The 24,734-nt window shown below is 38.5% G+C and overlaps 1 protein-coding gene across 1 annotated transcript in view; it reads right to left on the bottom strand.

The window, feature by feature from the left end:
* Window positions 1–24,734, bottom strand: part of ANKRD31 (ankyrin repeat domain 31) — a 160,267-nt gene that overhangs the window by 5,593 nt on the left and 129,940 nt on the right. The window contains exons 24-25 of the mRNA XM_047778111.1: window positions 18,249–18,389; window positions 7,882–7,984 (exon numbers count right to left, since the gene is read on the bottom strand). Of these exons, the coding sequence (XP_047634067.1) occupies window positions 7,882–7,984; window positions 18,249–18,389 (244 nt within the window). The remainder of the gene's footprint in view (window positions 1–7,881; window positions 7,985–18,248; window positions 18,390–24,734) is intronic.

The raw sequence follows: 24,734 nt of genomic DNA on the forward strand, positions 1-24,734 counted from the left end.
TCTAGTTCTGCTTAAGAGGCCAGACCCATCCTAGCTCTGGACAGAAAACAAGGAAGAATAGAAAATAGGAGGATTTGAAAAGAAGTTCTAAGTGGGATGGACTGGGATTAGTAGATGCAAACTATTACATTTAGAGTGGATAAGCAACGAGGTCTTATTGGATAGCCCAGGAACTGTATCCAGTCTCTTGGGACAGACCATGATGGAAGATAATATAAGACAGGGAATGCATGGCTAGGTCTCTTTGCTATACAGAGAAATTGACACATTGTAAACCAACTATACTTTAATAAAAAATATATATAAAACTGTTAAAAAATAAACAAATAATATTGCAATAAATACAACTAGTACTAAGGAAAAAAACAGATAAAAAGAAGTTCTATCACTGAAAGAATTTTTGTGCATGAGGAAAGGACAAATTAGAATCCTGAGAGATAGTAACTTAATCTATTATTTGGTCAAATAATCATATTCTTTGCAATGATAACCAAGGACATTTACTTGTATCTTTTTTTCCATTAGGACTATGAAAACCACCCATTTATCCCACTGGAAAGTAAAAGCCCTTCTCTCATTAATTTTCACTTTTACTTGAGTTAGAGTCCTTAGGCAAAATCAGTGGCCATTGAGATTTACAAATAAAATTTTTCTTTTTTTTTTGTCTTTTTTCCATTTCTTGGGCTGCTCCCGCAGCATATGGAGGTCCCCAGGCTAGGGGTTGAATTGGAGCTGTAGCCTCTGGCCTATTCCAGAGCCACAGCAACTTGGGATCCAAGCCGCGTCTGCAACCTACACCACTGCTCACGGCAACGCTGGATCCTTAACCCACTGAGCAAGGCCAGGGATTGAACCTGCAACCTCATGGTTCCTAGTCGGACTTGCTAACCACTGAGCCACGACGGGAACTCCAAGATCTACAAATAAAATTTCTAAACAGTAACATATTCAGCAGCTCAATACAACTACGAAGACAGCCATTTAATTGGAGGCTTGTCTCTTTCTGATGTCACTAATCTCCAACAGGAAATGCACAGCTACCATGTCCATTTTGCTCATGGACAAGGTAGGGAGAAATAAATCTCTCTCAAGTAATATCACTAGATATTCTGCACAAGCCTGCTTAAACTAAATTCCTAGTCATTACTAAGCAAAACAATGGGTTCATGCACCTACTCATGCTATCCAGTCACCCAAGTCGGTACTTCAAAATGACAACTAGTTAGGTTAAAAATAGTTTTAACTTTTACTGTTCTTTTCCCTTTGGTTTTGAATTTTTCCTTAATATATCAAAAGTGAAAATAATCAGATTCATTATTTTAACTGATGGTTCACTTCTGACGCATCCCTAACCATTTAACTTTTCTGGCTCTCAGTTTGTCATCTATAAAACAGGTCCAAGACTAGCCGATATTTTAGGTTTACTACTAACTTTAAAATGACTGAACTCAGACTTCTGAACTAAGCTTACAAACTAAGCATTCTATACTCCATTACGATTGTGGAATGAAATGTCACTTACTCTAGACAGAAATGAAAACGAATTCTGGTTCTGAATCAGAAATATAATACAAAAGGCAAAATGATTAAGAATTATTTTAATAAACTGTAAAAGTGTATTTGCTCTAGTTACACTGGGGAAAAATTTTTATTACGGCTTTTAAATACAAGTTCAAGTCAAAGCCTTTTGATAAATGAAGACTCCTAAAGGATAAATACAGTGATAGAGTATTACATGATTTAATTATTTAAAACTAAATTAATGATTTGGCATATATTTACATTGATAAGATCAGAAGTCCTCTGTGAAAACTGTACTGGAATCAAGAAATAAACTTGACTATGACATTTAGAAGTTTAAAACTATTTAAGTCCACATTGCGGAGGGGACAAATGAAATTAATAGGTTTTCCTTAAGCTGAACTGGGTTTGAGGAATGTGGTTTCATAGGCAAAATGTTGAAGGTTTTCTATGTCTTTGTTGTGTAGACATGAACCCTGGAATTCTACTAAAAAGAAGCTCCTGGAGTTCCCATTGTGGCGCAGCAGAAACAAATCTGACTAGGAACCATGAGGTTGCGGGTTCAACCCCTGGCCTCACTCACTGGGTTAAGGATCCAGCATTGCCTTGAGCTGTGGTGTTGGTCGCAGACGTGGCTTGGATCTGGCGTTGCTGTGGCTGTGGCATAGGCCGGCTATAGCTCCAACTGGACTCCTAGTCTGGGAACCTCCATGTGCCACGGGTGCGGCCCTAAAAGGACAAAAGGAAGAAAAAAAAAAAAAAAGAAGCTTCTACACGTCGTAATGTATGTAAAAACATCAGCCAGGGGCCTGGCACGTGGCATGTGGCACGTGGCAATTGCTCAACCACAGATAATTTGTTTTCTTCTCTTTCCTCCCCTATCAGTAAATATAAAATACCAGGATGAAAAAAAAATGCTTAAAATAATGAAAAAGAATCAAGAGTGGTAAATAGAAGCTGAAATAAACACCCTCCACTCGGTTATCAGGCACCCATCTATCCTCCTTGAGTGTTTAACTTGAAGAAGTTCTTAACCACATAAAACAGAAGCACCTGTGAATGTCTGTGTTCTATTACATATCTTTTACAGAGAAATGAAGCGCAATAACAGCACTGAAATGAAAACTCTTTCTTTAAAGTCATTTATTTTCAAGATTATCAGTAGGTCAAGGGCCACTTTCATTAAAAACAAGAAAGAGTCTATTTTTTTCCTGAAAAAGCATGTTCTATTTTCAAATGAACAAGAGAAGTTAGGTCCTGAGAAAGAAAACTATAAATTATATAATCAGTGTGCATTAAATAGTAGCTTGGGAAAAAGAAAGCCCTCAGGAGCTACTTCTTTTTTTTTCTTTAGATGAATACATTCAGCTTAATGTGTCTTGAGCATCTTGGTACCACAGAGACAGGGACGTAAACATCTAATTATAAACTGACTTTCCAGACACGTAATGGAATGTGATCTATATTAACAGAATTTTTGAAGAAATTTGTGAAAAATGTATCAGTATGTCTATACATAATGTTCACAAATTAGGTAGAAGTTTTGGGAATGTTCATTTTTCCCTTTCTAATATATACTGAAATATCAATGAGAATTCCCTCGATAACACAAAGGAGGAACTACAGACAACAGGGTAGAGGGGAGAGAGACTTGGCAGGAAGCTGTGAAAATTTCAAAGGATAATATATCACAGACTTACTCCATATTAAAGCTTAAAAGGTCTTTAGAGATAGATATTTCAGGGATTTCATCAACATCTCATCAGGAGAATTTCATTTTTAAAGGTTAGTGTGCGTGTGTTTAAAATCTTTCATTAGAAATGACATGAATCCTCAAATGTGTTGATATACCAGATTTTAACACCATGGAGTCCAACAAAACATTGACTTGAGTTGCCAATTTAACTAGCTTTTGCGTAGAACTTAGAATAAAGCTCTTCCATCATCTCTGATTTACGGAAGAAAGTCACTTTATTACTTATCTTCATGCCTCAGGATTTTCTTACCATGAATCCAAAATGATATGTAGAAATAAACTGGAGGATGGGGAGGGAGAGAGAGTTCTCTTTTAAATTTCTGGTTGAGAAAATGTGAAGGGCCATCACTCTTAGACCTCACAGTCTGAGGCAGAAATTTCAGATAGAAGAGATAACTCAGAGAAAGATGATATTAACTAACCAAAATCCCATTTACCATCTGTTGAGTTCTTCACCAGAAATTCTGCTATAGCCTGATCTAGGCATGTCCTCCTATTAGAACAGTCAATTGAAAGTAAATCCAGCTTTAAAATAAGCAGTCCTTTGGATCATATTCATGCTTCCATTCACTCATTCATTTATTCAATGGACATTTACTGGGAAGCTACTGTATGCCAGCCAGGCTTTGGGAATATAATAGGAAGAGCCCATAAAAATCTCTCCGAACTCAAAGATTTTCTCAGTCTATCGGGGGTTAAGATTAGGTAATCAGTAACTATTTATAATATAGAATGATATGCATAGGATTCAACAATCTAGTTGAACAGTATGTTAGAAACTATAAACTGAAAAATGTAAATAAGATTGAAAGTTTCTCTCTCTCTTTTTTTTTTAATCTTGTCCAAATTTCACTTTTTCCAATAGCTATTTGCTTGTTTCCTATACTGGGTCATCTAAATAAGGCATATCTGACAGGGAAAGGGAGTGCTACTAGTAATTCTGCTGGACTAGGGACTGCCCTTTTCAAATGGAGATACATGGTCATCCTAATTATGGGAAATGTCGACAGCTCTCCCTAGTTCCCCTTATTCCCGAAACCACTATTCTGAAGAGCATGATCATCAAAAGCATAGAACAGGTACATTCCTGATCTGAAATAGACATGAAATCCACATGGAATGTTTTTCCTTTAGACTCCATGGTCTTGTTAGTGTCAAGGCCACGACTTGCATGACCACATCTTGATAAGCAGAAGTGGAAAAAGGTTTCTCTCCAGAATGCTTTGCCTGTAATAAGGTGAGAGACCTTACATTTTTCTAACTTGCCAGGTCTTTGGATTTCCGTCAAGTACAAAAGAATCCCAAATCAAAGATGTTCAAACAAAACTCCCAACAGCCACCTAGAGAATGCTTGCGAGGGACCTGTCTATAGATTCCCAGGTCCAGATCAAGGCAGCAAGAAGCCGGCTGGCATACTGGCACCTCCACAGTTCTCAAATTAGCACTAACATTTTCTGAGATGCCTAAAGGAAAGAAAATTCAGGATTTCTGGAGAGAAATTAGTAACAAGAAACTTTATATTGCAGGTAACAGAAGTAGCAATTCAGAACCCATTTTTCATTTCATGCTCACTTAGCAGGGGAACTGAAAACCCTCTGAGGAAAGAGATGTATGGCTGGGGTCGGAAATACATGCCCAGAACCAGAAAATCTGAGGAGCAGATAACCTTTCTGATACAAGGTAGAACCTATATTTCAGCTTTGGTTCTTGAGGTTAGAAACTAGAACAAAAGGTTTGCTTGACTTTCCTTTCTGTGTGTGCTTGTGTGTGTGTGGGAGTGAGAGAGAGAGCGCGTGCGCAGCACAAGCCCAAGAGTGGGTGTGCCTTGGAATCAAAGTGAAGGGCTGAATAGCAAGAATTTTCAAATTATTACTTATATGAGAAATCAGATACTACTAGTCATTCAAAGTCTACAGTTGGACTGGCTACATAAGAAGAAATCACTTTTGTTTTTTGTTTGTTTTTTTTTTTAGAGCTACAACCGCCAGCCTACACCACAGCCACAGTAACACCACATCTGAGCCATGTCTGTGACTTACACTACAGCTCTTGGCAACACCCGAACCTTAACCCACTGAGCCAAGACAGGGACGGAACCCACATCCTCATGGATACTAGTCGGGTTCATTACCACTGAGCCACAATGGGAACTCTCAGAATCACTTTTAGGTTTCAGAGTTCTCATTGTGGCTCAGAGGTGACGAACCAACTGGTGTCCACAAGGGCGTGGGTTTGATCCCTGGCCTCATTCAGTGGGTGGGGGGATCTGGCTTTGGGCTGTGGCTGTGGGTCACAGGCACGACTTGAATCTGGTGTTGCTATGGCTGTGGTGTAGGCTGGTGGCTGCAGCTCTGGTTTGACTTCTAGCCAGGGAACATCCATGTGCTGCATCTGTGGCCCTAAAAAGCAAAAAACAAAACAAAACAAAACAAACAAAAACTCAGATTTCTGGGCCCATCTCCAAGATCAGGTACATATGCAGTCAGGGTTAGGAACCAAGGACCATGAATTACTACAATAACTCTTCCCAGTTTCTTAAGCCCTTTAACTTCCCCACAATTGTTTTAGTTTATGTGTTTCCCCCAAATGATGAAAAACAGGTTGAGGCTGTCCTTAGAAGACTGGGGAAAATGTATATTATTCCAAAGCCAGTCTTTAAGACAAAGCACTTTAAGAAGTTAGGGTGAATTCATTTTTTTTTTTTTTTAATTTTCCCACTGTACAGCAAGGGGGTCAGGTTATCCTTACATGTATACATTACAGTTACATTTTTCCCCCAGCCTTTCTTCTGTTGCAACATGAGTATCTAGACAAAGTTCTCAATGCTATTCAGCGGGATCTCCTTGTAAATCTATTCTAAGTTGTGTCTGATAAGCCCAAGCTCCCGATCCCTCCCACTCCCTCCCCCTCCCATCAGGCAGCCACAAGTCTCTTCTCAAAGTCCATGATTTTCTTTTCTAAGGAGATGTTCATTCGTGCTGGATATTAGATTGCAGTTATAAGTGATGGGTGAATTCATTATAACGTTAGAAAAGCATTTTGAATTACTGGGATTAGTTGTAAGGAAAGGAATAATCCTGGGAACCCCCTGGTTAGGGACCGAGTGACAGTAATCCTGTTTGGCTCTTTGAATGCAGTTATCACAGAATTATCTTTTCCTGTTTTTTACCTCCTATCCTCATATACTGTTTCCAACGAATCTAAGACAGGACATTGCGGGAAAAGGAGGGGGCACTATAGCAGAGAAAGGTAAGATAACATGCATTATGTCTGTTTTTCAGAAATGTGTGTGGCCCTTGCCAATAGATTTTGAAATTATGTGTGCTGCTGACTGGTAAAGACTACATTCACTGCAGTTTTCTGAAGCTTAATTCCATTAGATGAAGTATATTAGTTTACACTATGTACCAAAGATTTATTCTGGCATCTATTTTTAGAAAATATGGAAAACTCACCAAATCATGCCTGCAGGGAGGAAAAAAACATCCTTTTTCCTTTTCTTATGAGACTTAAAAAATCCACCTAAGTAAGTACAGCATAGATTCAGAGAAAGGAATTGTGAGGGAAGCTGTCATTCTTTTGGATTTTAGTTAAATGGACTTTAAACAGAGTGCTGTAAACGAACAGAAAATAACCTTTGGTGATGAGGTGGGGGAACTGGAACGCTTGTAAACTGCTGGAAGCAATGTAAAATGATTCAGTTGCTGAACAACTATATGATATAGAAATTCCATTCCTTGGTATATACCTAAAAAAAAACCAGTGGAGTTCCCACTGTGGCTCAGGGGGTTAAGAACTCACCTAGTATCCATGAGGATGCAGGACTGATCCCTGGCCTTGCTCAGTGGATTAAAGGATCTGGTGTTGCCACAAGCTACGGCATAGGTTGTGGATGTGGCTTGGATCTCGTGTTGCTGTGGCTGTGGCGTAGGCCAACAGCTATGGCTCTGATTCAACCCCTAGCCTGAGAACCTCCTTATGTTGTGGGTGCAGCCCTAAAAAAAAAAAAAAAAAATTGAAAACAGGTATCCAAACAAATACATATGTATATACACAGTTGTTAATAGCAGCACTATGTCCAAGAGTTGAAAAGTGGAAAGCCAAATGTTTATCAAAGGATAAATAAACAAATCGTAGTATGAATATACACAATGGAAGCCATTAAAAAGGAAGGAAGCACTGACAGATGTTACAATGTGGATGATCCATGAAAACACTATGCTAAGTGAAAGATGCCAGACACAAAAGGTTATATATTGTATGATTCCGTTTATATAACTTATTGAGAATAGTCAAATCCATATAGACAAAAAGCAGACTGGTAGTTCCCAAACACTGGAGGGAGTGGAGAATGGGAAACAACTGCTGAATGGGTATGGGTTTCTTTTTGGGGTGATGAAACTGTTTTGTAACTACACAGAGGTGGTGATTGTACAACACTATGAATGTACTAAATGCTACTGAATTGCTCGGTTTAAAGCGGTTATTTGAATGTTATATGATTTTCACCTGAACTAAAAAAAAAAGACAAAAAAGCGAAATGCTTTTTCAGATTTGAGTGTGTTCTTCCCACATCTGAGAAATGGGTGTTGGTCTGCACATACCTGAAAGACAAGGCTGATGCTGCTGAGGTAGCACATCTGGGTCTGGAGGCATGGGTAACTCCTCAGACACATACTTTATAAGCTCCTTTCCCTGATATGTTATCTGCACATAATTAAACACAGATTTCAAAATCATACATTTTATAAGAAGCAAATACCCCCATCTTCTACAAATTGTAACTCTGGCAAAGCAGTGATTGCTATACATTATGGATTGGTAAACTATAGCCCACAGCTAAATCTGGGCTGCCACCTTTTTTGTAAATGGTATTTTATTAGAACATGGTGATCCCCATTCATTTACTTAACATCTATGGCTGCTCTTTCACAATAACAGGATCAAGTAGGTTTGATAGAGACCATATGCCCACAAAGTCTGAAGTATGTATTTATTTATTTTATTTTTTATCTTTTTAGGGCTGCACCCTGAACATATGGAAGTTCCTAGACTAGGGGTCAAATTGGAGCTGCAGCTGCCAGCCCACGCCACAGCCACAGAAACTCAGGATCCGAGACACATCTGTGACCTACACCACAACTCACAGCAATACCAGATCCTTAACCCACTGAATGAGGCCAGAGATTGAACCCATGTCCTCATGGATGCTAGTCGGGTTTGTTACCCCTGAGCCATGATAGGAATTCCCAGCCTAAAGTATTTATTATCTGGCCCTTTACAGAAAAAAAATTGTTGATTCTTGTTACAGATCATTAACTCTCTCAATCATTACTTATTCGACAACTGTTAACCCAGCATCTATTACTTGATAACTTAAAAAAAAGTAATATTGCACTAATAATATTAAGCCATAAAAATCATGATACTTTTCAACAAAGCAGATATACAACTGACTAGATTAATAGCATTTCTGGCCTAGACATCAAAGTTTTGTTTTGTCAGAGCTTAGAAATCTCTACATACAAATGGGCTGGAGTGGGGCAGACTGGCAAACACCTGCCAGAAGTGTCCAAGGGTCTTTTGTGTTCTCCAGACTTAGTTCTAGGGCAGTCTGATAATACACCTTCAGAAGCCAGCTTCACTGTGTTTAAACTAGTAAGTCTCAACTCCAACATCCCTTCCTCCAGGATGCCGTTTTATAACTGCTAAAGCTCAAGTAAAGATTCTTTTCTAGGCTCCAATAACCTCGGTGCTCATATTTCTGGTAAGGCATTCTATTCCCACTTAAATAAAATTATGTATTAATGTGTTTCCATTAAACTATAAGCTCCTCCAATATATTTAATCATTGTATTGTGTTATACACAATTCTTTAGCTGCACCAGCCACATCTGGAAGTTCCTGGTCCAGAGAGTAAACCCTGTGCTATGATGCAGGCCTCAGCAATGGTAACGTCAGATCCCTAACCTGCTAAGCTACCATAGAATTCCGTGTTATAATCCTTTTCTTCCCCCTTTTTTTAGGGCCACACCTGTAGCACACGGAAGTTCCCAGGTCAGGGTTGAAATGAAGCTGCAGCTGCTGGCCTACACCACAGCCACAGCAACACCAGATCTGAGTCGCATCTGTGACCAACATCACAGCTCATGGCAACACTGGAATCCTTAACCCACTGAGACCAGGGATTGAACCTGCATCCTCATGGACACTAGTTGGGTTCTTAACCTACTAAGCCCAGCAGGAACTCCATATTCTTTTTTTTTTTTTTTTTTGTCTTTTTAGGGCCACACCTGCAGCATATGGAAGTTCCCAAGCTAGGGGTCAAATCAGAGCTGCAGCTGCTGGCCTACGTCATAGCCACAACAACCCCAGATCCGAGCTGCATCTGTGACCTACACCATAGCTCATGGATCCTTAACCCATTCAGCAAGGCCAGGGATTGAACCTGCATCCTCATGGATACTAGTCGGATACTACTTTGTTCCCGCTGAGCCACGATGGGAACCCCCCGCCCCATATTCATTTTTATTCTCTTGCACTTCACATAGTGCCTGACAACAGTGGGGAAAAACTCTGAAGTCCCAGCTCTTAAGAAAGATTCTTAAATTCTCTGAGGCTCAGTTTGTGCATTTGTTAAATGAGTAACTATACCTTGTTAAGTTGTTGTGAGGATTAAGAGAGATAATATCTGAAAAGTCTTTGGTATACTGTCTAGCACATCCTGAAAGCTGTGGGATGACAAGCATTTATTGAAATGCTTGTTATTGAAATGAGCGAAGAAAGCCTAAGGAATTTGGAAGGGTTAGGTAGCCTTTCAGCTGAACCCCAGACTAAACAAAAGCTGGTAATGAAAATGGTACAGACAGGCCTACTCAGTGTGTTAAACCCTCTTCACCTGCCGTGGAAGGAAGAACAGCAAGGCTCTTGAGTGTCATCTGTCATTTCCCAAACAACTAATAATTAAAAACAATGGCTTTTGATATTTCATCCCCAAAGAGCAGGATACACATTCTTTTCAAGTGCACATGGGACATCCTTCAGGATAGATCAATGCTAGACACAAAACAAATCTCAGTAAACTTAGGAAGACTGAAATTATATCAAGCATCTTGACAGTCAACAACTACTGGTTCACTGAAGAAATCAAAGAAGAAATAAAAAAAATACCCTTGGACCAATGAAAACAAAAACGCAATGACCGAAAACCTACGGGATGAAGCAAAAGCAGTTCTAAAGGGAAGTTTATAGTGATACACACCTATCTTAGGAAAGAAAAAAATCTCAAAGAAACGACCTAACCTTAACACCTAAAGGAACTAGAGAAAGAACAAAACCCATACTTGGAAGGAAAGAAGTTGTAAAGATCAGAGCAGAAAAACAAAGGAATAGAGATAAAAAGAAAAATACAGTAGAAAAGATCAATGAACCTAAAAGCTGGTTCTTTGAAAAGATAAACAAAATGGATATACTGTTAGCTAGACTCATCAAGGAAAAAAAGGGAGCGGGCTCAAGTCAATAAAATCATAAATGAGCAGTTACAGCCAGTGCCACAGAAATACAAAGGATCATAAGAAACTACTCCAAACAACTACATGATAATAAAATGGACAACCTAGAAGAAGTGAACAAATTTGTAGAAATGTATAATCTGCCTAAACTGAACCAGGAAGAAATAGAAAATCAACAGGTCAATTACCAGTAATTAGATTAAATCAGTAATTTAAAAACTCTGAACAAATAAAAGTCCAGGATCAGATGGTTTTATAGGTGAATTCTACCAAACATTTAGAGAAGAGTGAACATGTATCCTTCTCAAACTATTCCAAAAACTTGTGGAGGAAGGAACACTTCTGAACTCATTCTACAAGGCCAGCATCACCCTGATACCAAAACCAGACAAGACATCAAAAAAAAAAAAATTTTTTTTTTTTTTTGAGAAGTTCCTGTTGTGGCTCAGTGGGTTAATAAGGACATTGTCTCTGTGAGGATGCAAGTTTGATTTTTGGCCTTGCTCAGCGGGTTAAGGATCAGGCATTGCCACAGGCTGTGACATAGGTTACAGATGTGGCTCTGATTTGGTGTTGCTGTGGCTGTGGCAGCAGCTGCAACTCTGATTTGACCCCTTGCTAGGGAGAACTTCCATACGTCACAGGTGCAGATGTTAAAAAAAAAAGAAATTAAGGGCCAATATCACTGATGAATGTAGATGCAAAAATCCTCATTAAAATATAAGCAAACTGAATCCAACGATACATTAAAAGAATCATACACCATGATGCATCACAGGGATACAAGTCTTTCCGAATATCTGCAAAACAATCAATGTGATACACATTAACAAACTGAAGAATAAAAACTATAAGATCATCTCAATAGATGCAGAAAAAGCTTCTGATAAAAGTCAACATCCATTTTGATAAAAAAAACTTCAGAAAGTGGGCACAGAGGGACCATACCTCAATATAATAAAGACCATATATAACAAACTCACAGTTAACATACTCAATAGTGAAAAGCTAAAAGTATTTCCTTAGATCAGGAACAAGACAAGGATGCCCACTCTTGCCACTTTTATTCAGTATAGTTTTGGAAGTCCTAGCCATGGCAATCAAGAAGGGAAAAAAGTAAAAGGAATCCAAACTGGAAAGGAAGAAACAAACTCACTGTTTGCAGATGACATGATGCTATACATAGAAAATTCAAGATGTTACCAGAAAACTACTTGAGTTCTTTAATGAATTTGGAAAAGCTGCTGGAAACAAAACCAATATACAGAAATCTGCTGCACTTCTATATACTAACAACAAAATATGAGAAAGAGAAATTAAGGAAACAATCCTATTTACCATTGCATCAAAAAGAATAAAATAGCTAGGAATAAACCTACCCGACCTAAGGAGACAAAAGACCAGTATTCTGAAAACTATAAGATGCTGATGAAAGAAACTGAAGATGACAGAATCAGAAAGATGTATTGTGTTCTTGAATTGGAAGAAGCAATATTGTTAAAATGACCACACTGTCATTAAGAGTATTGTTAAATATGACCAAAGGTAATCTACAGATTCAATACAATTCCTATCAAATTACCAATGGCATTTTTCACAGAACTAGAACAAAAAATTTTTAAATTTGTATAGAAGCACAAAAGATGCTGAATAGCCAAAACAATCTTGAGAAAGACCAGAGTTGGTGCAATCATATTCCCTGACTTCAGACTATACCAGAAAGCTACAGTAATCAAAACAGAAAGGTCCTGGCACAAAAACAGACATATAGATCAATGGAACAGATAGAAAACCCAGAAATAAACCCACATACTTATGCTCAATTAATCTATGACAAAGGAGGCAAGAACATACAATGGAGGAAAGACAGTCTCTTCAATAAGTGGCATTGGGAAAACTGGACAGCTACATGTAAAAGAATGAAATTAGAATATTTTCTACATACCATATACAAAAATAAACTCAAACCGATTAAAGGCCTAAATATAAGGCTAGATACTATAAAACTCCAGGAGGAAAACAGAAGCAGAACACTAAAGAATATATAAATAAAGAGTACATAAATCACAGCAATATCTTTTTGAATATGCTCCTAGGGTAACAGAAATAAAACAAAAATAAAAAAAATGGGACCTAATTAAACTTTGCACAGCAAAGGGAACCATAAGCAAAACAAAATACAACCTACAGACTAGGAGAAAATATTTGCAACAGCGAAGGACTAATCTCCAACATACAAACAGCTCATGCAGCTCAATATCAAAAAAGCAAATAATTCAAGTGAAAAATGGACAGAGGACCTAAAATAGACATTTCTTCAAAGAAGACATACAGATGGCTAATAGGCACATGAAAAGATGCTCAACATTGCTAATTATTACAGAAATGCAAATCAAAATTATAATCAGGTATCACCTCACACCTGTCAGAATGGCTATTACCAAAAAGTCTACAAATAATAAATACTAGAGAGAGTGTGGAGAAAAAGGGACCCTTCTACATGGTTGGTGGGAATGTGAACTGGTGCAGCCACTATGGAGAGCAGCATGGAAGTTCCTTAAAAAACTAAAAATAGAGCTACCATATGATCCTGCAATCCCACTCCTGGGCATAGATTTGGAGAAAACAATAATTCAAAAAGACACAGGGGAGTTCCCGTCGTGGCGCAGTGGTTAACGAATCCGACTAGGAACCATGAGGTTGTGGGTTCGGTCCCTGCCCTTGCTCAGTGGGTTAACGATCCGGCGTTGCCGTGAGCTGTGGTGTAGGTTGCAGACGAGGCTCGGATCCCGTGTTGCTGTGGCTCTGGCGTAGGCCGGTGGCTCCAGCTCCAATTCGACCCCTAGCCTGGGAACCTCCATATGCCGCGGGAGCGGCCCAAAGAAATAGCAAAAAGACATAAATAAATAAAAATTAAAACAAACAAACAAACAAAAAAAACAAAAAGACACAGGCACCTGAGTGTTCCTGCAGCACTATTTACAACAGCTAAGATACAGAAGCAACCTAAATGTCCATCAACAGAGGATTGGATAAAGAAGATGTGGTACATATATACAATGTAGTATTACTCAACCATAAAAAATACTGAAATAATGTCATTTGCAGCAACACGGATGGACCTGGAGGGAACTATGCTAAGTGAAATAAGTCAGAGAAAGATAAATACTATATGACATCACATATGTAGAATCTAAAAAATACAACAAACTGGTAAATATAACAAAAAAGAAGTAGTAGATTTGGAGTTCCTTAGGGGCCTAAGTGGCTTAAGGATCTGGTGTTGTCACTGCTGCAGCTTGGGTCACTGCTGTGGTATGGGTTTAATCCCTGGTCTGGGAAATTCTGCATGTTGCAGGCATGGCCAAAAAAAAAAAAAAAAGACATAGACTCACAGATACAGAGAACAAACTAGTAGACACCAGTGGGGAGAAGGAAGGGGAGAGAGGCAAGATGGGGAGGGGATTAAAAGGTACAAACTATTATGTATAAAATAAACTACATGGCTATATTATGTAACACAGGGAATATAGCCAATATTTTATAACAACTATAAATGGAGTATAACGTTTAAAAATTGTGAATCACCATATTGTACACCTGTAACTTAGGTAGTATTGCATATCAACTATACTTCAATTTAAAAAAAGATACATGCACTCCAATGTCCACACCAGCATTATTTACAATAGCTTAAGCTACGGAAATAACCTAAGTGTTCATCAACAGATGAACAGATAAAGAATATGTGGTGTATATATATGTACAATGGAATCCTTCTCAGCCATGAAAAAAGAATGAAATTTTGCCATTTGCAAGAAAATGGATGGACCTGGAGGGTATTATGCTAAGTGAAATAAGTCAGGCAAAGACAAATATTCAATCTTATCACTTATATGTGGAAACTAAAAAATAAAACAAATAAAGGAATATAACAGAAAAGAAACAGACACAGATATAGAGAGCAAACTAGCAGTTACCAGAGTAGAAAGGGATGAAGGGAGGGGCAAGATAGGCACAGGGGACTAGAGATAGAAACTACTATGTATAAAATACACAAAAGGGGGAGAGAAAAAAACACAGAAAAAGAAAAAGATAAAAAAAGAAGAAAGCTGTGAGGACATAGTATACAGCACAGGGAATAGAGCCAGTATTTTATAAAAAAATTAAATGAAGCATAATCTATACAAATTCTGAATCACCATATTGTACAGATGAAATCAAATACCTCAAAAATAATAAAATTTATCTGCAAGTATATATAAAAAAGAAAAATTTTGTTCACATTATGCCCTGACAATATCTAACACATCTTATACACTCATTAATGTGTAGGCTCTGTATATCTTCGCCTATACTGCATATCTGAAGTACATTTTTATTTTTTTTTATGATTTTTATTTTTTCCATTACAGTTGATTTACCGTGTTCTGTCAACTTCCACTGGCAGAGTGACCCAGTCATAATGCATGTAAATCAGTGAAACTGGAACACACCCTCACACCATGCACAAAAATAAACTCAAAACGGCTTTAAGACTTAAACATAAGACATGACATCATAAAACTCCTAGAAGAGAGCACAGGCAAAACATTCTCTGACATCAACCAAACAAATGTTTTCTTAGGTCATTCTCCCAAGGCAAGAGAAGTAAAAGCAAAAATAAACCAATGGGACCTAATCAAACTGACAAGCTTTTGCACAGCAAAGGAAACCATAAAAAAACCCAAAAAGACAGCCTACGGAATGGGAGAAAATAATTTAACAATGCAACTGACAGGTGCTTAATCTCTAAAATATAAAAACAACTTATACAACTCCACAGCAAAAAAACCAACAACCCAATTGAAAAATGGGCAAAAGACCTGAATAGACATTTCTCTGAAGAAGATACACAGATGGCCAACAAGCACATGAAAAAATGTTCAACATCACTAATTACTAAGAAATGCAAATCAAAACTACTATGAGGACCACCTCTTACCTGTCAGAATGGCCATCACTAACAAGTCTAAAGTGTATTTTTATCAGTTAGTGTTGGGTAATATTAAGGTGGTAAAATTTTACCTAAGCAGTCTTAGAAGTCTTGAGTCCTCATAGGTCCTAAACATATTATTAGGGATAATTCAGACAAAGAACATAGCTTTAAGAAAATCCAGTGAGTTAAAAAACCTATTTTCCACAATGTAGGAGTGATTTAATGAAGGACAGTAATGAGTAGGCCTCAAAGGGAACAGGCACTAGGTCACTTCAGGAGCAAAAGGAGTGAGTGATGCCCAGTGGACTGAGCATGAGGATTCCCTTTGCAAAGCTGCTTGGGCAAGAGGTATTAATCATCTCCGTGTCTAGTGGCTCTGTCATTCCATCTGATGCAGGACGAGACCTAAATTTCTGGCATTTCTTGCCTGACAACCAACCAGCCCTGTCTCCATAGCCCCATCACCACTCTCAGAACTAGTCATCAGAAATGTTCACACTTAGCAAGGCAGCAAAAAGCTTCTACCATAAAGAAGTGACTGTGACTTCAGGAGTTACCCCAAGCCAAGAGGAGGCAGAGGTCACTGTGCTAAATTTTAAAAGAGGCTTTTACAAATTGTAAACAAATTTGCTGGTGCAATTTCTCAGCCTGTGGTGTTTATTAGAAGTGCATGACAGCCACACAGGAATTTTTAAAAACTGAAACTTCCTCAGATAATCTGTATGAATATCTTACATTCAATAATTGCCCTATTTGCATTTGGCTTCACTACCTCATAAGAGTTCAACAATATGATTCTGATTGGCAAGGCTGATGAGATAAGATCAGACGCAATGTGATATGCAAATAAAGCATCTAAGTACAGAGTGAGAGGGCCAAATGATGGCAGAGCCAGCTATTCAAACACAGGAAATGCAGTTGTTCCAATAGAGAAAAAGAGTGGGAGGACTGAGTCATCCCTGGGCAGAGGCATGGTAAGCTACAGCAATTAATACCACAGATATGCTGTGAGCAGAGATGCAGTTTCAGCATGATATAATCTATCATAAATTTATGAAACTCTGTAATACAAAGGAATTTCCATGAACAAAACATTAAAATCACTAACATGCAAATATGATTTATATATCCATGGAAAGAATTAGGTGGGCTGAATTGAAAGGAGATGGTCTGGTGACTCCAGTGGTGGGAAATAAAAAAAAAATTGGGAGAAAAAAGGAGGACAGAGAGACTATAAAGCACCGAAAATTAAAAATGTGCTCATGTAAGTGAAGGAACTGAAACACTTTCTCGAGGCACCTGCCACACAGGTCTAGGAGACCAGAATGCAGAGTTTAGGGACAAACACCAACATCAGGAGCTAGGAAGGAGGGTGGGCAGAGCTGGGTTGGACAGAAAAAGAGAGAGGAATCTGCCTTCTCTTACTGGTGCACTGAGGCTTACTGCAATGATCAGTGGAGGCTGAAGGTATCTGCAATTCTGTGAAAGAGCAATGGTGACTGTCTGATGATTCATATGTTCCTGTGAATTACTGCAAGACTTTTCCCTGAAGGGCTGCCATGGATATCTGAAGGTGGCTGATGACTGGAACTCAATGGTGTCAATCATCAACACTCTTCGAACTGATGGTTACACTGGGCTTATAACTCAGAAGACAGAAGTGTGGGAGAGCCTATTAAATCTGGGAAGTCTGAATAAAAAGAAATATTTCTTTTGGGGAGGGAGATAAGACTATGCTCAAACATTCAAGTGCACCATAACTTCTGTGGGTCTCAGGCCCCTCGATCATCATTTTTATCTTTAGGGGAAGATTCTGCTCTATTTTATTAGAGTGCTAACAACATAGTGGCTAAATTCTCAATACACCAGGGGTCCCAAATTTTCTGTGTGGAGTCACAAGGACCTACAATCACTGTGGGGATGGCGGGGGGCGGGAATAAGAGGGGAAGATCGGGATTCAAATTTCAGAGCCTGGGTAAGTAACAAGAAAGGAGAGACGCAGCTGTGCAACCCTGTTGTGGGGAATTCTGGCAAATAGGAGTTGTGCAAGAAAGCACGTAGCATGTTGAAGAAGGGATGCACAAGGACAAAACTAGCTTGGAGAACTTTCACATTCCTTAAAAAAAAAGGAAACAGTTTTATCATCAAAAAATATGTAACTTTCTGAAGCTCCCATTGTGGCTCAGTCATTAGTGAACCCAACTAGTATCCATGAGAACGTGGGTTTGATCCCTGGCCTTACTCAGTGGGTTAAGGATGCAGTGTTGCCATGAGCTGGGATGTAGGTCTCAGACGTGGCTTAGATCCCGCATTGTTGTGGCTGTGGTGTAGGCTGGCAGCTACAGCTCCGATTGGACCCCTAACCTGGGAACCTCCATGTGCCGTGGGTGTGGCCCTAAAAACACAAAAGGACCATGCACAAAAAAAGTAACTTTACATCTTAATATGAAGTTAAAGATAAATTTAAGAGTGAATGACCCACCTTACTCCAAGCATAGTTCCAGGTCACATAACTTTCGCCTCCTAGAAGATCCTTAAGCCAGGTGACTGGGTTTTGATAAATCTGACCATTTTCTACCTTTATTTTGCCACTCAATAAAACACTGGCTTTGTGGGTAGTATCCTGAGGTGAAAAACAAAACAAGAATTAAGATTAAAATATATCTGAAATATGTGAAGTTCTGCTTCTCTCCATGATGAAGTAATAGGGACCAGATTTACTCTAACACCTGATACAAGCAAAAGCAGACAAAATAAATATATGAAACAGTGGTTTCCAAGGTACCACTGGAACATCAGGGAACAAAGTACATTCTCATTCCTGAGAAATGAGAAACTAGTAAGATGAGCTCTACCTACCATTGCCCTAGCTCATTGTCTTGAGAGAGTTTCCAGGTAATGGTGCAGGAAGAAGGAATCCAGGTAAAGCCTGTGGATTCTTTGAGTTGAGTTGACAGGGCAGGATCTAGGGAGGCATGATGTCTAGAGTTTGCAGGACAGAGTACTGAAGAAATACAAAGAGAGAACTCTGCAGATCCACAGAGGATCCTTTTTAAGTATTCAGCTGAGTTGCAATTGGCTGTGTGTGTGAGGAAATTACACAAGGTTGGGAAAAGAACCACCAATAATAATTAGAGGTAATGGCATTCTCGGGCATTACAAAGGGCAGAAATAGCACCTGTTCCCTACAGTACTAGAAAACCCTCAAAACTGACATGGGCACTGGTGGGTACACAGAAGAGTCTTGTCTCTGTAGTGGGAAATAATTAACTCTAGACTGAACACTGTTCCAATCCTGTCCAACAAATCATAAAACAGGATCCAAAAGGATCAAATTGTTTCCATGTAATTTAACTATATTCTAGTACAAATCTCCAATATATATATATTTTCTTTTTTGGCCATACCAATGGCATATGGAAGTTCCCAGGCCAGGGATTGAATACAAACTGCAGCTATGACCTATGTTGCACCTGAAGCAACACACCTGATCCTTGATCTGCTACACCACAGCAGGGACTCCAAAATATTTTTACAAGTATAAAAATATCCAGCATCCAGCAAGATAAATCTCACAATGTTTGGGTCCACTAAAAAATTAACAGTCTAGAAAGAAGCAGGAAAATATACTCCATATGCAGGAGACAATCAACTGAAAATGACAGAACTGATGGAGATACTTGGACTTAGCAGATAAGAACATTAAAGTAATTATAATCATATTCCGCATGTTCTAAAAGTTACATAGAGACACTGAAGATAAAAAAGACTCAAATGGAGTTCCCATCATGGCTCAGTGGTTAATGAATCCGACTAGGAACCATGAGGTTGCAGCTTCAATCCCTGGCCTCAATCAATGGGTTAAGGATCCAGCATTGCCATGAGTTGTGGTGTAAGTCGCAGACGTGGCTCGGATCCCAAGTTGCCGTGGCTGTGGTGTAGGCCGGTGGCTATAGCTCCAATTAGACCCCTACCCTGGGAACCTCCCTATGCTGTGTGTACGGCCCTAAAAAGACAAAAAAAAAAAAAAAGACTCAAACCTTTTCCTTCTTTTTTTGGGGGGCGGGGGCCACACCCATGGCATATTGAGGTTCCCAGGCTAGGAGTCCAATCAGAGCTACAGCTGCCGGCCTATGCCACAGCCATAGGAATGCCAGATCTGAGCCGTATCTGTGACCTACACCACAGCTCATGGCATTGCCAGATCCTTGACCCACTGAGCAAGCCCAGGGATAAAACCTGCAACCTCATAGTTCCTAGTCGGATTTGTTTCTGCTGTACCACAACAGGAACTCCAAGACTCAAACTTTTAGACATGAAAATTGCAACAGGTATGAAATGAAAAATATACTGGATGGGATTAACAATAGGTTAGACACTGCAAACAAAAGAATTAGTGAATTCAGAGACACAGCAATAGGAACTGCACAAAACACAGAGCAAAGAGAATTTAAAAAATTAACAGATCATCAAAGTGAGATAACTAAGTAAACTAATAGGTATATCACTGGAATTCAAAAAAAGGGGAGGGAAGAAAAAAACGTTTGAAGAAATAATGGCAGAAATGTTTCCAAATTTAGGGAAATGACAAAAAAAACACACAACAGATTCAATAAGTTCAATAACCCCTAAGCATAAGAAACATGAAAAAAAAACTACACCAATGCTCATTAAAATCAAAATTACTCAAAGTCAGAGATAAAGAAAAAAACTTGAAGACAGCCGTGGGGGGGTGAGGGGACAAAGACATTACTTAGGAATAACTTAAGAACAATATATATCTTGATGGAAATAATGCAAGTAACAAGACAGTTGAGCTGCATCTTTAATGTACTGAAAGAAAAATCGTCCAACCTAGACTCCTATACTTAGCAAAAATATATTTTTTTAAATGAGGTGAAGTAAACTTTTTCAGACATGCAAAAGTCAAAAAAGTTCATTATTAGAAGATTTCCAACACAAAAAATATTAAAGATAATCTTCCAGGCAGAAGGAAATTAAAACAAAGAGAAATCAGGATCTACACAAAGGAAGAAAAGCACAGAAATAGTTACTACATGATACCACTTCCAGCACTGCAGGGCAACAGGGAATCCTGGAAGAAGGATGGGCCCATGTAACAAAACACACAAGACTACTTTACATTTAGATAGTGGGAGCCCAGGAGGCAATCTGTTCTGCAGAACCAAAGGGCCTAGGCTTCAGCCCACATGACTTTTATTAAGAAAGGTGATGAGATAGTGGGAAAGGTGACGAGATTAGTATTAGTGGGATTAAAGAAGGTGACAAGATTAGTGGGCAAGAACAGGCTAGGCAATGATAAAGAGGTTATCTTCTTAGTGATATCAAAGGGGGTACCCTTAGGACACGGTGCAGTTATTCAAGTTGTTTATAGAATAACATGAATATCCTGTCTTTGAAGGAGACCCTGTACTTTAGCACTCTGCATCCACAGATATTTGCCTTCTGCAGAGTTCAGCTGTTCAGTGGTCTCCAACAACACAAGGGGAAAAGTATTTTTCCCTTATTATTTAAATCTCATTAAAATACAACTGAGTGCTTAAAAATAATGAGGTAGTATGGAGTATATGACATTATGTAAAAGTAAAATATAAGAAAACAAAAAGGTCAGAAGTGGATAAATGGAAGTATACCATTTTGAGGTTCTCAGAGTATACATGAAGTGGTATAATATCACTTAAAGCTAGATTGTGAGAAGTTAAAAATATATACCATAAATTCTAAAAGTACAACCAAAATAAAAAGTTATAGCTAATAAGTGAACAAAGGGGATAAAGCATAAAAAGACGAAAAAGGAACAAAGAAGAGATAAGCGAAACAGAAAAGAATTACCACATGACAGAGTTAAACTAATTGCATGAAAAATCACACTGAATATAAACATTCTAGAATTGACTTCTGACAAATGGTATGAGGAGTCACTCCAAGGATAAAGTATTTTTAAAAAGAAATATCACTGGAAATGGTGATAAGAACATGCAATAAGGGAGGAAACATCTATTCCACAATATCTACGAAAATCAGGTTTTAAAAAATGTGAAAGTCCAGAGTTCCTGTTATGTTGCAGTGGAAATGAATCCAACTAGTATCCATGGGGATGCAGGTTCAATCCCTGACCTCAATCAGTGGGTTAAAGATCCAGCGTTACCATGAGCTGGGTGTAGGCAGCAGATGCAGCTGGGATCTGGAGCTGCTGTGACTGTGGGGTAGGCCAGCAGCTGTAGCTCTGACTAGACCCCTAACCTGGGAACTTCCATATGCTGCAGGTGTGGCCCTAAAAACCAAAAAAAAAAAAAAGTTAGAGTTCATGGTGTTTGAACCAAGACTGTTCCCCTCCTCCCTCCTCGGCGATGTGGAGACCCCACTTGGCTGCTACAGCTAAGAGCACAGCTTTCTCTCTCCCTCCAGCTTCCAGTCTGAGGGCTACCTTCTTGGGAGGGGCAGGACATCAGCATTTCTCACCCTGCCTCAGCTGTCTGCTGCTAAGTCTAAGTTGTGGGAAAATGAAGCCCAGAGGTGGGGGAATCCTATCTTGTGTCCAGCCTGTGCTGGTTAGACAGAGGCTGTACCTTTAGCATGATTCCACTGAGACTACAGAGATTCTGAATATACTTACCTTGGCTTGTAAGCTGATGATTTCATGTGAGGAGGGGCAAGCTGAAAAGGCATGAGGCTAGTGTTCCCTGCCTCCACTAAATGCTCAGTTCCTAAAGCAGGAGTATCATTCACAGAAAGTTGCTATGTCCCTGCGCTCAGCTGCAGAGCCATGGCATAGCTATTTTGCTTGGGAAAAGAAGCAAGCCTTAAAACACAGTTTCTACTCTTCCAAAAGGAATTATTTCATTTGCAACAGAAGATGGAGAAGTTCAAGCTCAGAGGCACTGTCAAAAACAGTGGATAGAGATTGCGGTGAAAAGTAATTGGGAGTAAATTTGTAGATTCATTGGAGACATAGGCTAAATGCAGGCTGGTTAGTTTTCAGGAAAGAACCAGGAAAAGATAGCTGGGAAGAGCCTCCTCAGATTAGGATAAATCTCAAATCCTGACATTGGGAACGATCCCTTCAAAGGAGCACTCATTTGATTATGAGTCTGTGGAGCAATTTAGACCCCGAGGTCCTTGCTGAAAATAGAACAGTCAAGTAGCAACAAGTGGAGCTTAACAGGTATGGTCAGGGAAAGAGAGAGACCCCTGCCAAGACTTCAGTTCCTGTGGTGTAATATTAGAAGTTTATTACTATAATGAGGAAAAACAGTCTTCACTAAAGTAATCTAGCCAATAACTAAACAAACAGACACATAACAATAACAAACTTAAGAGAAGGTAGGGACCAGTATACAGACTTGCTACGATATATTACATCCAAAAGGTCCAGTTCTGATAAAAAATTATGAGACATGCAAAGAAACAGGAAAGTATGACACACATAAAAACAAAAAAGCAACATAAACAGCCTGTGAGACTGACCAGATGTTGGATTTCACAAAGACTTCAAAATAGTCATTATAAATATGTTCAAAGAACTAAAGGAAACCATAATCAAAGAAGTAAAGCAAGGAGTGATGACAACATTACATAGAATAGAAAATATTAATAAAGAGACAATTTATTTAAAAAAACAAAAAGAAGTAAGGAGTTGAAAAGTATAATAACTGAAAAGAAAAATTTACTAGAGGGGCTCAACAGATTTGCAATATCAGAAGAAAGAATTAGTAAACCTGAAGAGAGGTCTAGAGGGATTTTGCAAGCTGAAGAAAAGAGAAAAAACAGTGAAGGAAAATGAAAATGCCTCACAGAAATGTGGCACACCATTAAGCATAGCAACTCATGTATAATGGAAGTACCAGGAGGAGAGGAGAAAGGAGCAGAAAAAACACTTAAAGAAATAATGGTTAAAATTTTTCAAATTTACTGAAAAATATTAATCTACATATTAAGGAGGTTTGATGAATTCCAAGAAAGATAAACACAAAGAAATCTATAAACAGATACAGAGTAAAAATGCTGAAAGTCAAAGACAAAAATAAAATATTGAAAGAAGAGAAAAATGACTTATCATTTACAGGGTAACCCCAAGAAGCCTAACGGCTGGCTTCTTATCAGAAACAATGAAGGCCAGAAATAGTGTAATAACATAATCAAAGTGTACAAAGAAAAAACTGTCAACTAAGAATCACATGTCCAGCAAGTATTTCAAAAATAAAGGTAAAGACATTCCCAAATAAACAAAATCTGAGAAAATTTATTGCTAGCAGACCTGCCTTACAAAAAATGTACTAAAGGAAGATCTTCATATTGAAAGCAAGTGACCCCAAATGGTAATATGAATCCAATGGAAAAACAAAGAGCATCAGTAAAACTAATCATATATTATAAAAGACAGTATAAATACATATAAAGACAGTATACATAAATATAAATACATATATTTACATCAGTAAAACTAATCATATATTATAAAAGTATAAATACATATTTGGATTTACTGCTGCCAAAGGCTCTGGAAGCCACCTCCACCTCTCTGAGGAGCAGCTTGCACCCCTACCTTGCCACTGTCAAGGGTCCAGCAATCAAGGCCCTGCCCATTGTTTTCATCTCCCTGGAAGCATTTACAAGCCATAAAATGGCATAATCCCTATTAAGGAGATAATAGCCTGCACATACTGAGGAAAGAGACAGGAAGCATCCAAACCAAAAGCAGTCCTCATGACAAAAAATTTAAAAAATAAAAAAAGTAAGCCGTCACAAGCTACCTGGGAGAGCTCCACATATAAATAACCCTCTAAGAATATAGTAGATAACTGTTTTCCCTAAACTCACAGAGTAAGAAAAATATAAGCAAAATGAAGAAGCACAGGAACCATTCCCAAGTAAAAGAACAGAATTCCCTTGAAGGAGCCAAAATGAAACAGACCTATGCAGGCTAACAGAAGCCAAGTTCAAAAAG

This window comes from Phacochoerus africanus, chromosome 4 (genome assembly GCF_016906955.1).
Source record: "Phacochoerus africanus isolate WHEZ1 chromosome 4, ROS_Pafr_v1, whole genome shotgun sequence".
Taxonomy (NCBI): domain Eukaryota; kingdom Metazoa; phylum Chordata; class Mammalia; order Artiodactyla; family Suidae; genus Phacochoerus; species Phacochoerus africanus.